The sequence below is a fragment of the Microtus pennsylvanicus genome, chromosome 4 (genome assembly GCF_037038515.1).
Source record: "Microtus pennsylvanicus isolate mMicPen1 chromosome 4, mMicPen1.hap1, whole genome shotgun sequence".
NCBI lineage: Eukaryota > Metazoa > Chordata > Mammalia > Rodentia > Cricetidae > Microtus > Microtus pennsylvanicus.
The window spans coordinates 140,116,778-140,136,188 of NC_134582.1; the positions used below are offsets into that span (position 1 = coordinate 140,116,778).

At 39.5% G+C, this 19,411-nt stretch overlaps 1 protein-coding gene across 1 annotated transcript in view; it reads left to right on the plus strand.

Moving 5' to 3' along the window:
- The window catches only part of LOC142848565 (uncharacterized), a 71,691-nt gene extending 52,674 nt beyond the window's left edge, over positions 1 to 19,017 (plus strand). Inside the window, exons 7-8 of the mRNA XM_075970785.1 lie at positions 18,153 to 18,331; positions 18,931 to 19,017. Coding sequence (XP_075826900.1) covers positions 18,153 to 18,331; positions 18,931 to 19,017 — 266 coding nt within the window. The remainder of the gene's footprint in view (positions 1 to 18,152; positions 18,332 to 18,930) is intronic.
- Positions 19,018 to 19,411: the final 394 nt, after the last annotated feature.

Genomic DNA, 19,411 nt, shown 5'->3' on the forward strand with positions numbered 1-19,411 from the left:
AATTGAGCACGACCTTAAGTATCTTTTGGCCATTTGAACTTCCTCTGCTGAGAATTCTCTGTTCAGTTCAGTGCCCCATTTTTTCATTGGGTTAATTAGCATTTTAAAGTCTAGTTTCTTGAGTTCTCTATATATTTTGGAGATCAGACCTTTGTCTGTTGCGGGGTTGGTGAAGATCTTCTCCCAGTCAGTAGGTTCCCTTTGTGTCTTAGTGACAGTGTCCTTTGCTTTACAGAAGCTTCTCAGTTTTAGTAGGTCCCATTTATTCAATGTTGCCCTTAATGTCTGTGCTTCTGGGGTTATACCTAAGAAGCGATCACTTGTGCCCATCTGTTGTAGGGTATTTCCCACTTTCTCTTCTATCAAGTTCAGTGTTTTCGGGCTGATAATGAGGTCTTTAATCCATTTGGACTTGAGTTTTGTGCGCGGTGATAGATATGGGTCTATTTTCATTCTTCTACAGGTTGACATCCAGTTGTGCCAGCACCATTTGTTGAAGATGCTTTCTTTCTTCCATTGTATACTTTTAGCTCCTTTATCGAAAATGAGGTGTTCATAGGTTTGTGGGGTAAAATCTGGGTCTTCTATACGATTCCATTGGTCGACTTCTCTGTTTTTATGCCAGTACCACCCTGTTTTCATTACTGTAGCTCTGTAATAGAGTTTGAAGTCAGGGATGGTAATGCCTCCAGAAGATCCTTTATTGTATAGGATTGTTTTGGCTATCCTGGGTTTTTTGTTTTTCCATATAAAGTTGATTATTGTCCTCTCCAGATCTGTAAAGAATTTTGATGGGATCTTGATGGGGATTGCATTGAATCTATAAATTGCCTTAGGTAGAATTGCCATTTTTACTATGTTGATCCTCCCAATCCAAGAGCAAGGGATGTCCATCCATTTTTTGGTATCCTCATCAATTTCTTTCTTCAATGCCTTAAAGTTCTTGTCAAATAGATCTTTGACTTCCTTGGTTAGGTTTACCCCAAGATATTTTATGCTGTTTGTGGCTATCGTGAATGGAGAAGCTTCTCTGATTTCCCTCTCTGCTTCCATATCCTTTGTGCATAAGAGGGCGACTGATTTTTTGGAGTTGATCTTGTATCCTGCCACATTACTAAAGCTGTTTATCAGCTGTAAAAGTTTTTTGGTGGAGTTTTGGGGGTCGCTTATGTACACTATCATATCATCTGCGAATAACGAAAGTTTAACTTCTTCCTTTCCAATTCGAATCCCCTTGATCCCATTATGTTGTCTTATTGCTATTGCTAGAACTTCCAGCACTATATTGAAGAGGTATGGCGAAAGTGGACAGCCTTGTCGTGTTCCTGAGTTAAGTGGGATGGCTTTGAGTTTCTCTCCGTTTAATTTGATGTTAGCTGTCGGCTTGCTGTATATAGCTTTTATTATATTTAGGTATGACCCTTGTATCCCTAATCTCTCCAAGACTTTTAACATAAATGGATGTTGAATTTTGTCGAATGCTTTTTCAGCATCTAATGAAATGATCATATGGTTTTTTTCTTTCAGTTTATTTATATGCTGGATTACATTGATAGATTTTCGTATGTTGAACCAGCCCTGCATCTCAGGAATGAAGCCTACTTGATCATAGTGGATAATTTTTCGGATGTGTTCTTGGATTCGGTTTGCCAGTATTTTGTTGAGGATTTTTGCATCGATATTCATGAGTGAGATCGGCCTGTAATTCTCTTTCCTGGTTGAGTCTTTGTGTGGTTTTGGTATCAGAGTAACTGTAGCTTCATAAAAGGAATTTGGTAATGACCCTTCTGTTTCTATATTGTGAAATACATTAAGGAGTATAGGTATTAGGTCTTCTTGGAAGTTCTGGTAGAATTCCGCGTTGAAACCATCTGGTCCTGGGCTTTTTTTGGTAGGGAGGTTTTTGATAACCTCTTCTAATTCTTCGCGACTAACAGGTCTATTTAGATTGTTCACCTGGTCCTGATTTAACTTTGGTAAATGATATTTATCTAAGAAAGTATCCATTTCCTTTACATTTTCCAGTTTTGTGGCATATAGGCTTTTTTAGTAAGATCTAATGATTCTCTGAATTTCCTCTGTGTCTGTGGTTATGTCCCCCTTTTCATTTCTGATCTTATTAATTTGCAAATTCTCTCTCTGCCGTTTGATTAGTTTGGATAGGGGTTTGTCAATCTTATTGATTTTCTCCAGGAATCAGGTTTTTGTTTCATTGATTCTTTGGATTGTTCTCTGTGTTTCTATTTTATTGATTTCAGCCCTCAGTTTGATTATTTCCAGTCTCCTACTCCTCCTAGGTGAGTCTGCTTCTTTTTTTTCTAGAGCTTTCAGGTGGGCTGTTAAGTCTCCAATGTGAGCTTTCTCTGTTTTCTTTAAGTGGGCACTTAATGCTATGAACTTTCCTCTTAGGACTGCTTTCATAGTCCCATAAATTTGAGTATGTTGTTTCTTTATTTTCATTGAATTCCAGGAAGACTTTAATTTCTTTCTTTATTTCTTCCTTAATCCAGGTATGGTTCAGTAGTTGGCTGTTCAGTTTCCATGACTTTGTGGGCTTTCCGGGGGTAGCCTTGTTGTTGAATTCTAACTTTAATCCATGGTGATCTGATAAGACACAGGTGGTTAGTAATACTTTTTTGTAACTGTGGATGTTTGCTTTGTTACCGACTATGTGGTCGATTTTCGAGAAGGTTCCATGAGCTGCAGAGAAGAAGGTGTATTCTTTCCTATTTGGGTGGAATGTTCTATAGATGTCTGTTAAGTCCATTTGTTTCATTACCTCCACTAATTGTCTTATTTCTCTGCTAGGTTTCTGTCTGATTGACCTGTCCATTGGTGAGAGAGGAGTGTTGAAGTCTCCTACTATTAGTGTGTGCGGTTTGATGGCTGCCTTGAATTTTAGCAATGTTTCTTTTATGTACGTGGGTGCTTTTATATTAGGAGCATAGATGTTCAAGATTGAGACTTCATCCTGATGAACTGTTCCTGTTATGAATATAAAATGCCCCTCTCCATCTCTTCTGATTGATTTAAGTTTGAAGTCAACTTTGTTAGAGATTAGTATGGCCACACCTGCTTGTTTCTTAGGTCCATTTGCTTGATAGGCCTTTTCCCAACCCTTTACTCTGAGTAGGTGCCTGTCTTTGTGGTTGAGGTGTGTTTCTTGTAAACAGCAGAATGTTGGATCCTGTTTTCTTATCCAATCTCTTAGCCTGTGCCTTTTTATAGGTGAGTTGAGACCATTGACATTAAGTGATATTAATGACCAGTGGTTGTTAACTCCGGTCATTTTTTTTAGTCGTAGAGTTTGTGTGTATCCCTTCTTTGGTTTGTGTTGATGAAGGGTCTCTAGATGCCTGAGTTATTGTGGTCATTATTGGACTCCTTGGTTAGTGATTTTCCTTCTATTACTTTCTGTAAGGCTGGATTTGTGGCTGCATATTGTTTGAATTTGTTTTTATCCTGGAAAATTTTATTTTCTCCATTTATAGTGAACGAAAGCTTGGCTGGGTATAGTAATCTGGGCTTGCATCCATGGTCTCTCAGTTTCTGCAGTACATCTATCCAGGACCTTCTGGCTTTCATGGTTTCCATGGAAAAGTCAGGTGTAAGTCTGATAGGTTTACCTTTGTAAGTAATTTGGCCTTTTTCCTTTGCCGCTCTTAATATTTTTTCCTTATTCTGAATGCTTTGTGTTTTGATAATTATATGGCGAGGGGATGTTTTTTTTTGATCCAGCCTATTTGGTGTTCTGTATGCTTCTTGCACCTTCATAGGTATATCTTTCTTTAGGTTGGGAAAGTTTTCTTCTATAATTTTATTAAATATATTTTCTGGACCATTGAGCTGCACTTCTTCTCCTTCTTCTACTCCTATTATTCTTAGGTTTGGTCTTTTTATTGTGTCCCATATTTCCTGAATGTTTTGTGATGAGAGTTTGTTGGACTTGCTGTTTTCTTTGATCAGTGTGTTTATTTTCTCTATGGTATCTTCAGAATCTGAGAGTCTTTCTTCTATCTCTTGTATTCTGCTGGTTATGCTTGTTTCTGTAGTCTCTATTCGTTTACCTAGATTTTCCATGTCCAGCCGGCCCTCTGTTTGTGTTTTCTTCTTTGCCTCCATTTCAGTTTTCAAGTCTTGAACTGTTTCCATTATCTGTTTGATTGTTTTTCCTTGGTTTTCTAGGGTATCATTCACTGATTTATTCAATTCTTCAAACTTTCTGTTATATTTCTCATCCATTTCTATAAGGGCGTTTTTTACATGCTGTTTAAGGGCGTCAATCACTTTCATGAAGTCAATCTTTTCTCCTTCTTGATTAAGGTGTTCATGTCCTTCCGTTGTGAGGTCGCTGGTTTCTGGTGGCTTCATGTTGCTTTTCAGTTTGTTGGGCGAATTCTTGCCTTGGCGTCTGCCCATCTCTTCTTCCAAATACTCCCTTATGGATCTTCTTTTACCAGATCAGGTCTCCTTGCCTACCCAACGTGGCCTCCCCAATGTTGGCTCTCCTGGCACCAAGGGATCAGGTCTCCGTGCCCAACCCTGGCTCGTCCCAATGCTGATTCTCCCCAATGCCTGTTCTCCTGGGGCCGAGAGATCAGGCCTCCGTGCTGGTTGGGCAGCTCGCAAACAAAGCGCCTACCCTGCTGGGTGCAGGCAGGCCACAGAAACAAAGGAACTGCAGCCCGCCTGGACGCAAAAGAGGGCTGGGGGGGGGCGGGGCGAAGTGGGGGGGCTCTGGACGGAAGCTGGGTGGGCCAGGAAGAAAGAGGCAGTAACCAGGGAATAGAGGTCCTGCAGAGAGCCCAAGAAAGACAGGAGGCCAAGGGACCCCCGAGATCCCTGTCCCTGGCTGGCGCCGCGGGCCAGAAACTCACCCCAACGCTGGTTCTCCTGGGGCCGAGAGATCAGGCCTCCGTGCTGGTTGGGCAGCTCGCAAACAAAGCGCCTACCCTCCTTGGTGCAGGCAGGCCACAGAAACCAAGGAAGTTCAGCCCGCCCGGGCGCCCCGAGGACTGGGACCCAGCTCCCAATGCCACGCGCCAAAAGAGGGCAGGGGGGGCCAAGTGGGGAGGGCTCTGGACGGAAGCTGGGTGGGCCAGGAAGAAAGAGGCAGTAACCAGGGAATAGAGGTCCTGCAGAGAGCCCAAGAAAGACAGGAGGCCAAGGGACCCCCGAGATCCCTGTCCCTGGCTGGCACCGCGGGCCAGAAACTCACCCCAACGCTGGTTCTCCTGGGGCCGAGAGATCAGGCCTCCGTGCTGGTTGGGCAGCTCGCAAACAAAGCGCCTACCCTCCTTGGTGCATGCAGGCCACAGAAACCAAGGAAGTGCAGCCCGCCCGGGCGCCCCGAGGACTGGGCAGCCTATGTCTTTTTATAGGTGAATTTTGTCCATTTATATTAAGCAATATTAATGACCAGTGGTTGTTAACTCCGGTTATTTTTTGGTGGTAGTGTTTGTGTATTTCCCTTCTTTGGGTTATGCTGGTGGGGGTTATCAGATGTCTGTGTTACTGTGGGTGTAGTTAGCTCCCTTGGGTTGAGGTTTTTCTTCTAGTACTTTCTGTAAGGCTGTATTTGTGGATACGTATTGTTTAAATCTGGTTTTTTTTTTCATGGAATATCTTGTTTTCTCCATCGATGGTGAATGAAAGCTTTGCTGGGTATAGTAGTCTGGGCTTGCATCCATGGTATCTTAGTGTCTGCAGCACATATATCCTGTACCTTCTGGCTTTCATGGATTCCATTGAGAAGTCAGGTGTAATTCTGATAAATTTGCCTTTATATGTTACTTGACCTTTTTCCTTTGCAGCTCTTAATATTCTTTCTTTATTTTGTATGTTTTGTGTTTTGATTATTATATGGTGATGGGATTTTTTTGATCCAGTCTATTTGGTGTTCTGTAAGCTTCTTGTACCTTCATAGGGGTATCCTTCTTTAGGCTGGGAAAGTTTTCTTCTTTAATTTTGTTGAATATATTTCCTGTGCCTTTGAGCTGGAGTTATCCTTTTTCTACCCCTATTATTCTTAGGTTTGGTCTTTTCATGGTGTTCCAGATTTCCTGAATGTTTTGGTTAAAAAATTTGTTGGGTTTAATGTTTTCTTTGACCAATGAGTCTATTTCCTCTATAGTATCTTCAGTATCTGAGATTCTTTCTTCTATCCCTTGTATTCTGTTTTTTATACTTGTCTCTGGAGTTCCTGTTCATTTACCCAGATTTTCCATATCCAGAATTCCCTCAGTTTGTGTTTTCTTACCTCTTTCAGTCTTCAAGTCTTGAACTGTTTCCATCATCTGTTTGATATTTTTTGTTGTTGTTTTCTTGGGTTTCTTTGAGGGATTTATTAAATTCTTCCAACTTTTTGTTTGTTTTTTTCTTCCATTTCCTTAAGCAAGTTTTTCACTTCCTCTTTAAAGGTCTCCATCATTTTCATAAAGTTACATTTAAAGTCATTTTCTTTTACTTCTTCTGAATTAGGATGATCAAGTCTTCCTGTTGTGTGTCCACTGGGTTCTGATGTCACCATGTTGCTTTTTAGGATGTTGGAGGAGTTCTTGCATTGGCACCTGCCCATCTCTTTTTGCAAATGAGGCTGGTAGTGTCTTGGCTTCTTGGCCCAATCCTTGCTGTGGTTGTCTTTTACTCTAAATGTTTTCTGTCTTTGATTGTGAAGTGTGTTTCTTTGCTTTCTAACCTATTTGTTAGTCTATGGCTTTTGACTAAGATACTGAGACCATTGATATTGAGAGTTCTTATTGAACAGTGTTTAGTGTTTCCTGACATTTTGCTGTTGTGATTTTTATTGTTGTTAAATTTTGCTTTCCTCTTTTGATTAATTGTTCCGGGACTATCAATTTTTTTGTGCCATAGTTAACCTTCTATTTAGGCTGAAGTTTTTCTTTAGTAACTTCTGTAGAGTTAGATTGGAAGACAGAAATTGCTTAAATTTATATTTATTATGAAATGCTTTCATTTTTCTTTCGATTGTGTAACAGTTTTGTTATGATAGTCTGAGCTGGAATCTGTCACATATCAGAGCTTGTAGACTAATCCTCCAGGACCTTCTCAATTTTAGAGCTTCCATTGAGAAGTCAGGCATTATTCTAAGGGCATACTTATGACTTGTGACTTGGTCTTTTTCCACTGAAGCTTTTACTACCCTCTCTTTGTTATGTGTATTTAGTGGTTTATTTACCATGTGTTATAGGGAATTTCTAAATAACCTTTCTCTTTCATTTGTAAATGTATTTATATTTTACTGACATATAGTAATTATATGAATTTATGGAATACCATTTAACTTTTAAATAACTGTATTTAATGTGTGTTGATGTATTGTAGATGGAGCTGTGGGCTGCTGCATTCCTGTCACCTGGCTCCCAGCTGCCTGGCTAGCTTATGCCCCGAAATAATAACACGGAAACTGTATTCTTTTAAACACTGGTTGGCCCATTAGCTCTAGTCTCTTACTGGCTAACTCTCGTATCTTGCTTTAACCCATATCTAATAATCTGTGTAGCACCACGAGGTGGTGTCTTACCAGGAAGATTCTAGTGTATATCCATCTTGGGCTGGAGCTACATCGCGTCTGACCCTGAGAAGAGAGGCATGGCGATTGTCTCACTTCCCTCTTCCTCCAAGCATTCTGTTCTGTCTACTCCACCCACCTAAGGGCTGGCCTATCAAATGGGCCAAGACAGTTTCTTTATTAACCAATGAGAGTAACACATAGACAGATCATCATTTCCTCCATCAATGTATCACTAAGATATTTAACTTTTATGCAGATTTTGATAGTCTGGCATACAATTTTGATAATCTGGCATACAATTCCCTCATATAAAAGATCAATGGAACTTCAAAAATGTAAAATTTAACTACTTTCTGAAAAAACTAAAAAATCATCTTAGTATACTACAAACAGAGCTTTCAGAGTCAAAAGAAGCAAAATCACAGCTAGAGCTAGTGAAGGCTCAGCTGCAGGGAGCATGGTCCAATATGAGGTACGACAGCCCAGGTTTAGAGAAACATCTGACCGACTTACATTATATAATACCATGTAGAATGCTTGTCATTTATCACTTACCATGAAAGAGTTTGCAGAGCTTCATTTTGTAAAGTATTACAAATATTATTTGTCCCTTGGCAGCACTTCTTTGTATTTAGATCATCTGCTTGCCGCAGATCCCATTTTGAACTTTATTATTTCCTCTACATCTTCTTTCTTCTCCTCCTCCTTCCCTACTGAGTTCAATTAGTTCTTCAGAGTGCTACCCACTGGTGCATGGGCAACCTATCATTCTCTACATCACATCTCCCTCCCTTAGTGGCTACCTACTGCCAGTAGCTCTCCAGCTGTGTGTGGAGCCTCATGATTTCCTTCCCTCTTTATGCTGGAGGGCTTGATCATGGGCAGATCTTGTGCCAGCAACTGTAGCTGTTACAGGTTCATGAGAACCTTTCCTATCCAGAAGTACTGTGAAGACAGATAAAGTGAGGAAGAAATGAAGTATAGGCTTTTATGTATAAGAAGAATCCTAGAAAGTACACAATAGGACATGTGTGGAAGAAGTCAGAAAAACAGTTATGAAACCTAATTGAGCAACAGAATTTTTAAAACAAGAACATCAAGAGATATTTATGTAGGAGTAAAAAATTTTAAAACATAAAATGCCATCATATTCTGGAGGAATTTTAAGAATGGTAACATACTTGAGCTGTAGGACATGGCAAAACCCAGATGGAAAGGTATGAATGTTTCTTGTCCATTGACAAGATTTCATGTGGTTAGAAGGTGTTTAGCAATCTAGGAAGGGAGAAAAACTATTTTTAGTATTACCCAGCTGAACATCATGTTAGCTACCATAATGGCTGCTATGACAAGACATGTCCACTGATGCAATAGTGGTGTTAACATCATGGAAGTAACCAACAACTTTTTGATTGGATTTAAGTCCTGATACACTAGATGAAACTCAAAGACCATCACTATTACTTGCTTAAGATCATAGGACTAGACCTGTCTTAGTTCCTAAAGAATATTCTGCCATTGTTATGGTGCCAAGTGTACATGATATTTGACCCACTTCTAATGATATATATTTATACCAATAGATCAATGTATCTCTCACTCCTTCTTTCAAAGTCTTTGATTTACTGTAGGTAGAAATTAACACAGTGTGGCACAACAGGCCAAGGTTCAGAGAATATGAGACTGAAGGATTTGCAGCTCTAAAGTGAGAATATATACTACACCTCCTCCCAAGGCTCATGAATCAGTCCAGAACAGTAGGTAGAAAGAGATTAGGAGCGAGGATGTTGGATGAAGTCACAGAGATACTAACTTTTAGACAAAAGACATCTGAACGTATGAACTTACTATAGTTTGGATAAAATGTACAAGCCCTGTGAAAGCCAAAAACAGAACAAATGCCAACATGGAGAGGGTTGTTAGACACAAAATCCCACCCCAGTCATGGCAAAGGTGAAAACTTTTAGTAATTAATAGACCAAGGGATAATTTTCTATATGGGTAAAGACCCAAGTTATTCAATCACTTTGCACTAGAAAACTAGATTTTCAAGATTATTGGGGTGACATACATTGGTCTTTTTTTTCCCACTACCACCTGGCTGTTGGCCATGTTCTTTTCTCTTTCTTTTCTCTCTCTCTCTCTCTCTCTCTCTCTCTCTCTCTCTCTCTCTCTCTCTCTTCTCTCTCTCTCTCTCTCTCTCTCTCTCTGTTGGTTTTTCGAGAGAGAGTTTCTCTGTAGCTTTGGAGCCTGTCCTGGAACTAGCTCTTATAGACCAACCTGGCCTTGAACTCACAGAGATCTGCCTGCCTCTGTCTCCCAAGTGCTGAGAATATAGGTGTGCACCACCACCACCAGGCTTGGCCATGTTTTGTTTTTGTTTTTTAAATTTATTTATTCTATATACAGCATTCTGTATGACTGCAAGCCAGAAGAGGGCACCAGATCTCATTTTGGATGGTTGTGAGCCACCATGTGGTTGCTGGGAATTGAACTCAGGACCTTTGGAAGAGCAGCCAGTGCTCTTAACCTCTGAGCCATCTCTCCAGCCTATGCATTGGTTTTTAAGACATAAAGTTGAGTGAATAATAAGAGGGATATGTATCTGGTAAAAGGTAGGGTAGGGATAAACATTACATAAAAAAAATCCGCGAAACTCTTGAAAAAATGATGAAAAGGAAAATAATAAAGTAAATAAAAGATAAAATAGATAAAGGTTGTATCATTGGACAATATTTCTTAGGAGATAACACGCTTTGGCTTGCATAGAGTTTGCACATTCTGTTCTAGCTATATGAGTTAATATGTGCAGTTGCCCTGCTTTGTCCAGAAGTTAGATTTTAACTCATCCTCTCCCTGTCACATTTCAAATATAAACTGTGCTTATGGAGAGTGAAGGTCCCGTTTATGGCTACAAATCTAATTGTGAAACAAGAGTTTTTGCAACTTTTCAGTGTACCAGTTGAGTAATTATTATACTCCCACTTGTTTTGAGTTTCTGCTCAGTTTTAAAAAGGTGTTAGCACTTCCTTTAGTTTTCTCTAGTCCTCAGCAGAGAATATTATTTTGGGGAAAGTTTACATCCATTATTTTCCACATGTAGTGAGTGGTTGTACATCCCTTGTTTGTGTTCTAAGTCCAGAGAAAGGGTGTGACTGCTTACATTCTACTCAGCACTTTTTCTGGAAATGGTCCTGCCAGAGTGAGGGTTCTGTTGGGTCAGTCTTCCTGTGGCAGTGGCATGGTAGTCTCCAAAATGCTTTTACTTCTGCAATGTTGCACCTTTAACCTGGCACACTTCTTTGCAGAAATAGCACCTGCTTATTCTCTTCATTCTCAATAATTTCCTTTATAGGAAGAAAGGTTACTGATCATTATGGTGACTGTTGGCTTCTATGGGCTTACAGTGAGGTGCCTTTTAATTTATCACTTTACAAAGAAGCTATATGTTCATTTTATTTATTATCTCACACACTGTTCTACTTTCTCTTCCTGTGGCTGATTCACTTCTTTCTCATATACAGTTCCCATTTCTGTTTTCATGCCCACAAAGTCCATCACGTTCTTTTGTCCTCCTTTTTCTACGTTTATTTCTCTTCCCCTCCTCCCCTAGTACCTTCACTCTTTTCATGTCTTACACACACGCGCACACACACGCACGCGCAAACACACGCACACACACACGCACACACACACACTGAGAAACTTTTCCTTCATATACACCCTGTTGTTCTTTTTATGTTCTTATTTCTTTTCTCGCATTTCAAAGTATGTTTTTTTAAAACTACATGTCTTAAGATATTTGTGTGCTTTGTTTTCTGCTATGTTTACATTTTTATTTAATGTGTATGCATATTTTGTCTCTATGTATGTTTGAGTACAACTTGTGTACCTAGTGCCATTCCATGTAGGCTAGAAGAGGGTATGGAATCACCTGGAACTAGAGTTCTAGACAGTTATGAGTCACCAAGTGGGTTCTGAGAGTTGAACCTGCTGCTTTGGAAGATCATCTAGAGCTCTTACTGCTGAGCCTTCTATGCAGGTCTCTACTACATTTCTTATATCTATTATCGTTCTTACTTCATAATTATGTTCTATCAACATGGAGTCTCTCTTAGTGAGGTAAGACACACTTGTAATCCCAACACTCTAGAATCTAAGGCAGGAGGATGAAGAGTTCAAGATGCATTTGGCTATAGGAATTATGGCATTGAAATCAAAGAAAAAAAAGCTTAATAAATGAGTTGACTCAGTGTACACAGTCATCAAGAAATTTAAATTTAGTTTCCTGTCCTTTTGATCTTAGATTTTTAATTTTATGCAACTATTGCTTTAATTATGTGAAGGCACATTTCATCTTTGTATTGTTGTTTGGATCACACTGTCTCTGTGATCCAAATATGGCCCTTCCTACAAATACAGTGCAGACACCATGGTTTGTAAACTGTGCAGCCTGGCTGACCCCAGATAACGCTTGGATCCATTTCCTCTGCTCTGATTACTTGCTTGAATAATCCACAGAGCTGAGGATTCTGTAAGTTTCTAGCTTCTGCCGTCTTCAAAGGAACAAGAAGCCTGTGATGAATGTCTCCCACTTGTTATATAGTTTATAATATGGCAGTGGTTTGAAACAAGAGAAAGCTGCTGATCTTTATTAGCAGAGACACCTGCGTTGTCAGAATCAAGCCTCTGTCAGACATTTGAAGCTGTGACCTTTCTAAATTGCCCTTGGCTGTGTGTGTGTGGCTCTCATTTCTGTGCTTCCCATCCTTTCCTGTCACTCACTGAGCAAGTTGTGGCAGCTTCTGATTGGTGCACTCTAGTCAGCTATGGATCTACAGGTGCAGTGCTGGAGTTTTCCTAGTCCTCCTTTGAGAGCTTCCTTATTTGTGCTCCCTGCTCTTCCACTCGTCAGCATGAAGCTCCTAGCACCCCCTGTGTCAGTGTGTGTCTCCATTATCCTACTCTCTTGTTGTAACTAAAGATTCTTACTGGAATTTAAATTTTGTGGTGTAGTATCTACAACTTACCTATTCTGTGGGGCATGAATTTAGAGACCTACTTGTTGGTACTTCCTGTCCTCTTATTAGTACTACTTACATCTCCATATTAATTTAAATATTTTTCATGTAATTATAATAATCATTATTATTATGTTTTATACATGGGAATTCTCACGTATCCAACATATGTTGGCATATGAGATAACTTTACAGGAACCAAACTATGACAGAATTGATGTATTCAGAATGCAAATGTGTGTGCAAGTTTAGTGACAACAGCATGATTTTCACCCGGACTGTCTCTTCTCACTTCAGTTGCCTCTGCAGTGAGCTCAGCTGACAAGAGCACCAATATGGCTGATAAAGTACTCACTAGGCCTGCCAAAGTGGAAGAATTTACTCAAGAGCCCGAAGCTTTTTGTGAATCTGTTGACTGTAAGAGAGGCAATATTTTTTCATGTGAGTTCCTTCTGTGGCTCTTGGAAACCCTAGGTTGCCCATGGCTACCGAAACTTATATGTGGGGGAGAAGAAGAAAGGTGGAAAATCAGAGGAGAACATGGGAGGGAGAAGGAAGTGTAAGACTCACATTTCATATACCTTGTTTTTAAATATTTGTGGTTGTCCAAATAAGTTATTACATAATATTAGGAAGGCCACACGTTGAAGAACTCAGGTTAGCAGTTTTAACAGCATTGCTCTTGCAATATTTCTCAGCATAGAGAAAATTCGTATGTCACATATTTGGGACACACCTTCAGAAAGGATCTGAGATGGGCATTGCATTCTTCATCCTTCTCCTTTCTCCTGAGAATTGAGGAGCTAGGCCTCTGCCTTCAGATTGTTCTGGCTTTTATCCCTGAAGGCTGAAAGTGCCACGTTTATCCTCCTCTGAATTTATAACTGCTAGTTCTTTAGACTAGAGAGAAGGGGTGGCTTAACTGATAAATTCTTGAGGAACCATCTTAATTTATATTTTTCTTTTGTAGGTGCATCAGAGCTCCTTAGGGCTATTATATTAAAAGACTGATATAACTTTATATGATATTCCTATAATTTTGGATTAATGAAATTGGTTTGTATCTTCTATAATTGAAACTTCTGGGACAATAAACCATCCTTCATTTTATTTCCTCTACTTATCCTGATCACTGTGTCCTTCATCTCTAACTTTCATCTTCATTTCAATAAATGATAGTTATTTGCAATCAAAAATTACTCTTATATGTGTATGCATTAGTGATAATTTTCTCTTGTTTAGACATTCCCCTGGAAACCATAAGTGTTCTGTAGTATGACCTCAAGTCCTTATAATGATTAGATTTTTCTATTGGTTTTCCTGAAATATCATTTATTTTCTTCAAATTTGATTTAAGTATTAAGCATGTTACTAAAGTCTTGGACTTTAAAAATTGCCTTACCATCAATTGTCTTTATAATCATACAGTAAAAAAAAATCTGCAATGAAGCATAATGAAAATGATTATAACTTGGGACAAATTAAAAATCATCAGGAAAAAAATCATCATTTTTAATAAGAATGCACTGACCACAACTTCATTGGTTTTAACTTTCTAGTTTCATCCCATCAAAATCTTCTACAGGTGTCAAGGAATTATCCTGCTTGTCTCTAGTCACTTAATGGACACAGGGATAAAATAAATCGCGAAATATGGCTACTTTCTGACACCGAAAGCCAAGCTTGGAGGTCTAAAAGCTGATATTGTAATTGAGATACTCAGTGAGCTCTGGGTTTGACCAAACTGCAGTACAGGAGACAAAGTGACAAGTTCCCACCACAGTTCAGTCCAGAGGGCTGCCAAGTCCAGTGTGGCAACAACTAAAGCCTGGCCCTGCAGGCAGATTTGCTCAGACCGTTGAGGTCCTGAGACAGAGTAAAGGAAACAGTTTTAGTTTATATCTGAGTACACTCAGTAGGCCGAGAGGTTTAACTGGGAGTGTCAGGCTTTCTCCGAAGGCTTAGAGATGACAAGGATTTGGCTACATCGTGAAGATACTTCTGCAAACAGTACATCGGAGGCATTTTCCTTCCAGCTACTAGATTATCCTGTAGTCTCCCTAAGAGTAATGTCCGCGCCAAGGTGAAGATTAAAAGAATCAAAGGTTTGTCCTTGAATTTAGGTTTGTCCTTGATATCAGCTTTACAACCCCTCTGCACAGTACCATATCCACATTTCTGTTTATGCACCAGCATGGTCAGGTAGGCATGCTTCTCTGGTTCTGGGATATGCAGCCTACAGTTGACAACAGAAGAAGAGTATCTTCAATTAGAATCATGATGATAATAATTAGGACTTTTATAGTAGAATATGAAGAATTTTAAAGGGGATTAATTGCTGGAGTTTTCCTGAAACACATTAGTGAATCATTTGCTTAAAAACAATAGAAAGGTGAGAACATTCTAGAATTAAAACCTCATGATGACATTTCTTCAGGTTCGAAACACCATTCTTCAGTGACCATTCAGTTTCCAGATGCTCTTTAACTTGTTCTGAGGTCTAGCCACTTTCATTACACTTCATTGCTGATATTCCTTTTTAAGTATGATTATAAAGACAATCGATGGTAAGGCAATTTTTAATTGCCTGAACTGGATAACCAAACAGTCAATACTGTTTTTGAAGTTCATTCAAGTTCAATGAAATCAGTATCAGTCTTTTCTTGAACTCTTTATATTTTAGAATCATTTTTGACTAGGTTGTTGTTGTTGTTTTTAAATGAGTGAGATACTGGCACATTTTGTTTTAATGCTAAGTTTCCAACTGTGTCAGTTGAAATTATCCCCATTAAAGTGTTTCAGCTACCAGTATCCCAATGAAACTTTTAAAATATTTTCTACAAGTTAATAATTTTCTAAATATTCCGCTGAAACTCTTGAAAGGCCATAATTTACTAATTTACTGGAGCCCAAGATAAAGTAGTCTGTTGAAACTCAAATTTAGTATTATTAATTGTGCTATTAATGCATTGAGCTAATTAATAGCTACTGCATGTTTCTTGAAATAAAGAATTACTCTACTAAGGACTGGGTCTCCTATGAACAACACATGAGGAGTAAAATACACAACACTCTGCATGATGAGATCCATTGTTCATACTGGGAAAAGTAGAAAGTGTTTATAGTCATATTTTCTCCGCAATGGGCAACAATCAAAAGGATGTATATCATCTATATTGTAAGATAAGTCATGAAACACTAAATCACCATTTAGAAAAGCTAAAATTAAAAGGTTTATTTTCCATATCACAACTTACAGGTCATTTTTGATGGGGTCCAAATAAGTTCTTATCCAAAGACCAACAAGATATTCCTTCGAGTATTTTTTTTAAGTATTTCTATTTATATTGAAGAAAGAATTCATTTCAACCAATAACTGCTGCATTGTTTTTCAAGAAGAAAAGATACAAAGACACGACACAGTTTGAGGCCAACTACTTTGAAAGTGCTATGGACAAGATCAATGATTTGTGGCTCCACAAGAGGTAAGGAGAAAGTTCCACTTTTAAAAAAAGTATACCAACATGAGCGATACTAAGGATCTGAAGGAACTTAATCGTGACAATAAGATTAAACTAAAAGTAGTCAGAAAATGATATCCTTGGTGGTTAGAACAGGAATGGTCCCTATAAGCTCATATATTTCAAAACTTGTCCATTCGGTGCTACTTGACAGGGATTAGACGATATGGCCTTGTTGCAGTAAGTGTAGCTTTGTTGGAGGAAGTGTGTCACTAGGAGTGGTCTTTAGGGTTTCCTAATTCAGCTGCCTCCCCAAAACCTTCTCCAGGGCCTACCTAGTGACTTCTTCTCAGACCATCAGATCTATCCTGAGTCATATGTCGTGTACATTAGCTTCATCTGGCCACCCCTGCCTGGGGTACCATCTACCTCTAGGATTCTGCAAGGACCACCTTTACCTGCTATCTCCCAGAGGTCCCTTCTCTACTGTGTCCAATTCTCCACCTAGCTTGATGTATTTTGGAAATGTCTGTAAGAACATGCTCTCTCAGTTTGCTTTCAAAGCTCTAAACAAATACACTGCAATGAAACTCTATCTGGCTTTTGTTAAAAAGCATCTCTACAGCTGTTAGGAGGCAGAGGCTCTATCCTGCATAGATCCAGGCTCATAGAGAATGCCTGTGATATAACCACAGTTAAGCCTATAAAAAATCTGCTGTATAATTCCATTGGAGTTCAGACTTCTTATGTGTGGCTGTTTGGGAGAAAGTTAATCACATCCCAAAAGGAAGATGATTTTCCTTTAATAGTTTCAAAAATTTCCAAAAACTTTAATAGTTTTTCTATTCTCTGAGATTCTTGACACAAGAATAATTTGTAAAACGTGATGAAATATTACATGCATTCATCAATGTCTGTGTATCCCCCAAGTTTCACAGAACAGATTAGATTAATTTGTATAAAATATAAAAGTAGACCCATTGGTGGTGGGACATACCTGTAATTCCAGCACTCAGGAGGCAGGGGCAGGCAGATCTCTGTGAATCTGAGGCCAACCTTGTTTGCAAAGCAAGTTCCAGGACAGCCAGGGGTACACAAACAAACCATGTGTGTTAGTTTGAATACATTAGTCCCCATAATTTCATAGGGAGTGGCACTAATCGGGGGTGTGGGTTTTTTTGGAGTGGGTATGTCCTTAAAAGAGGAGTGTGTCATTGTGGGGCCTTAGAGGTTTCCGATGCTTAGGAAACCTCCCAGTGATATAGTCAGTTTCCTTCCTCCTTCTGGTCAAGATGTAGCCAACACCCTGCCTGCCTGCACACCCCCATTTCCCTGGCATGATGACGATGGACTGAAGCTCTGAAACTGTAAGCGAGTTACTCCAATTAAATATTTTCTTTCTAAGTGTTGCTGTAGTCATGGTGTTTCTTCACAATAATGAAAACCTAACTAAGAAGTTGGTACTAAGAGTGGTGTAATCTGCCAAGTGTTTTCAAAGCTAAGAATGGAAACAATATAAATATATTTATAAGCATATTTATAAATATATAAATACTCTTATTTGAGTATTTCATTGCTCAAATTAGATCCAAAGAGATTGGTCCAAGTCAGAGATGACAACATCACAGGGTTTCTTTAGACTAGGAACAAGAATGAAGGAACAGAGTGACCGAAACTGTTTACACCAGAGTGTACAGTAAAAACATGGAAAGGGGATCATAGGAATACAGTGTGGTTTGCCCACTATCAATAAAATGAGACTCCTACATATTTTACAAATTTATTGTTTAATGTATTCATCATAATTACATAATTTACATGTGATTACATATAATTGTAATTTTAAGTAAATGTAAACTGGAAAGTTGTTTTGATCTTTTTATAATGTTAACTGTTGAATTTGTTCTTAATTTATGTTCCTTGTTTAATACATTATTGATTAGTAATACTGATATAATATTGATATTATAAAACAATAATATAATGTTGATATTAATAATACTGATATAATGATTAGTAATCTTTAAACTTCATGACTTAAAATACTACATAAATAAAAATTTTGAATCTTTGCTTTTTATTTCACTAAATTAGGATGAAAGTCTCTTTCTTCTTCTATTTAACCACTGTTTTTAGTTAGGTATATTCCAGAACTGTCCCTGCCCCTCATTGGGGCACTACGAGAGAGCTGGCCCTGGTGGAGTGGGCACGAGGTTTCTGGCCCCGATATTGTGCATACAGGAGAGCTGGCCCAGCCTCTCAAAAGTAGCAGTGGTGTAGGCTCAGGAGAGCTGACCACTCCCTTCACCTGGATGGTAAGGGAGAACTGACCCCGGGGGAGAGGCAGAGGACAGCTGACCTTGATGAGGGTGTGGGTGAACTGGCCCCACCCTTCACCTGAGCAGTGTAGGAGGGCAGGCCCTGGTGTCAAGGACATAGGAGAGCTGGCCTTGCCCCTTGCCAGCTGCTAGGTGCTGTAAACTTGGGAGACATGGTCTGTACCTCTTTGGCTTGGTGTGGGAGAGCCAACCACAATGGCGTGGGCATGGGATAGATGGTCGCACTCCTGGCCCTCTGATGCACTTTGGAGAGTTGGTCTTGTCCCTCACTTGGGCAGAGTAGAAGAGTAGGTCCTGGGGCCTTGGTGAAGCCGCACTGACCCTGATGATGCATGAGCAGGAGCGCTAGCCCTGATGGTGTGTGTGTGAACCACAGAGCTGGTCCATTTCCTCACCAGGGGGTGCTCGAGAGCTGAAGACAGCATGATAGTTGGTCCAGCCCTTCTCCTGGATAGAAGGGAAGCCAGATCTGGAAGAATGGATGTGGGAAAGCTGGCAAACTGACCAACTCAACTACTACCCAGACCCAGATCCAGGGCTTTGAGTTGGCTCAGCACAACATCTTCCCCACCTAGGGGGTAGAGATCAAAGCTGCAGGATTCCTCATGATTCAGGGGAACAAGGTATCTGAGCGTCTCTGTAAGGGCCCCGTGTTGAAGTAGCAGAATCCAGAGGCCTTGAACTAGACTACTAATTCATTGCACCGACATTCACAAGTAAAGCTGGTTGGGCTAACTGAGCAAAAGGGTATATTGTGTGACACACTGCAGCTTTCACTACCACTCTGACAAAGGAATATGTAATGGAGAGGTGGGGAAGATGGAGGCGTAAAACGGCAGGCGCACAGAATGCAGAAGTTAGTAGGAGCAGTCATTGCCCAGAAGGGGCGACGGGGTGGCATTTTTTGTTTGGTTTTTTTATTTTATTTGTTCTTCCTTTTGTTTTATAATTTTTAATTTTTAGTAGCTTTTGGGGGAAGAATAAAAGAGTGGAAGGCAGATAGGGAAGGCATAGGAAATGAATGGGATTGGGGTACATGATGTAAAATATCCAAAG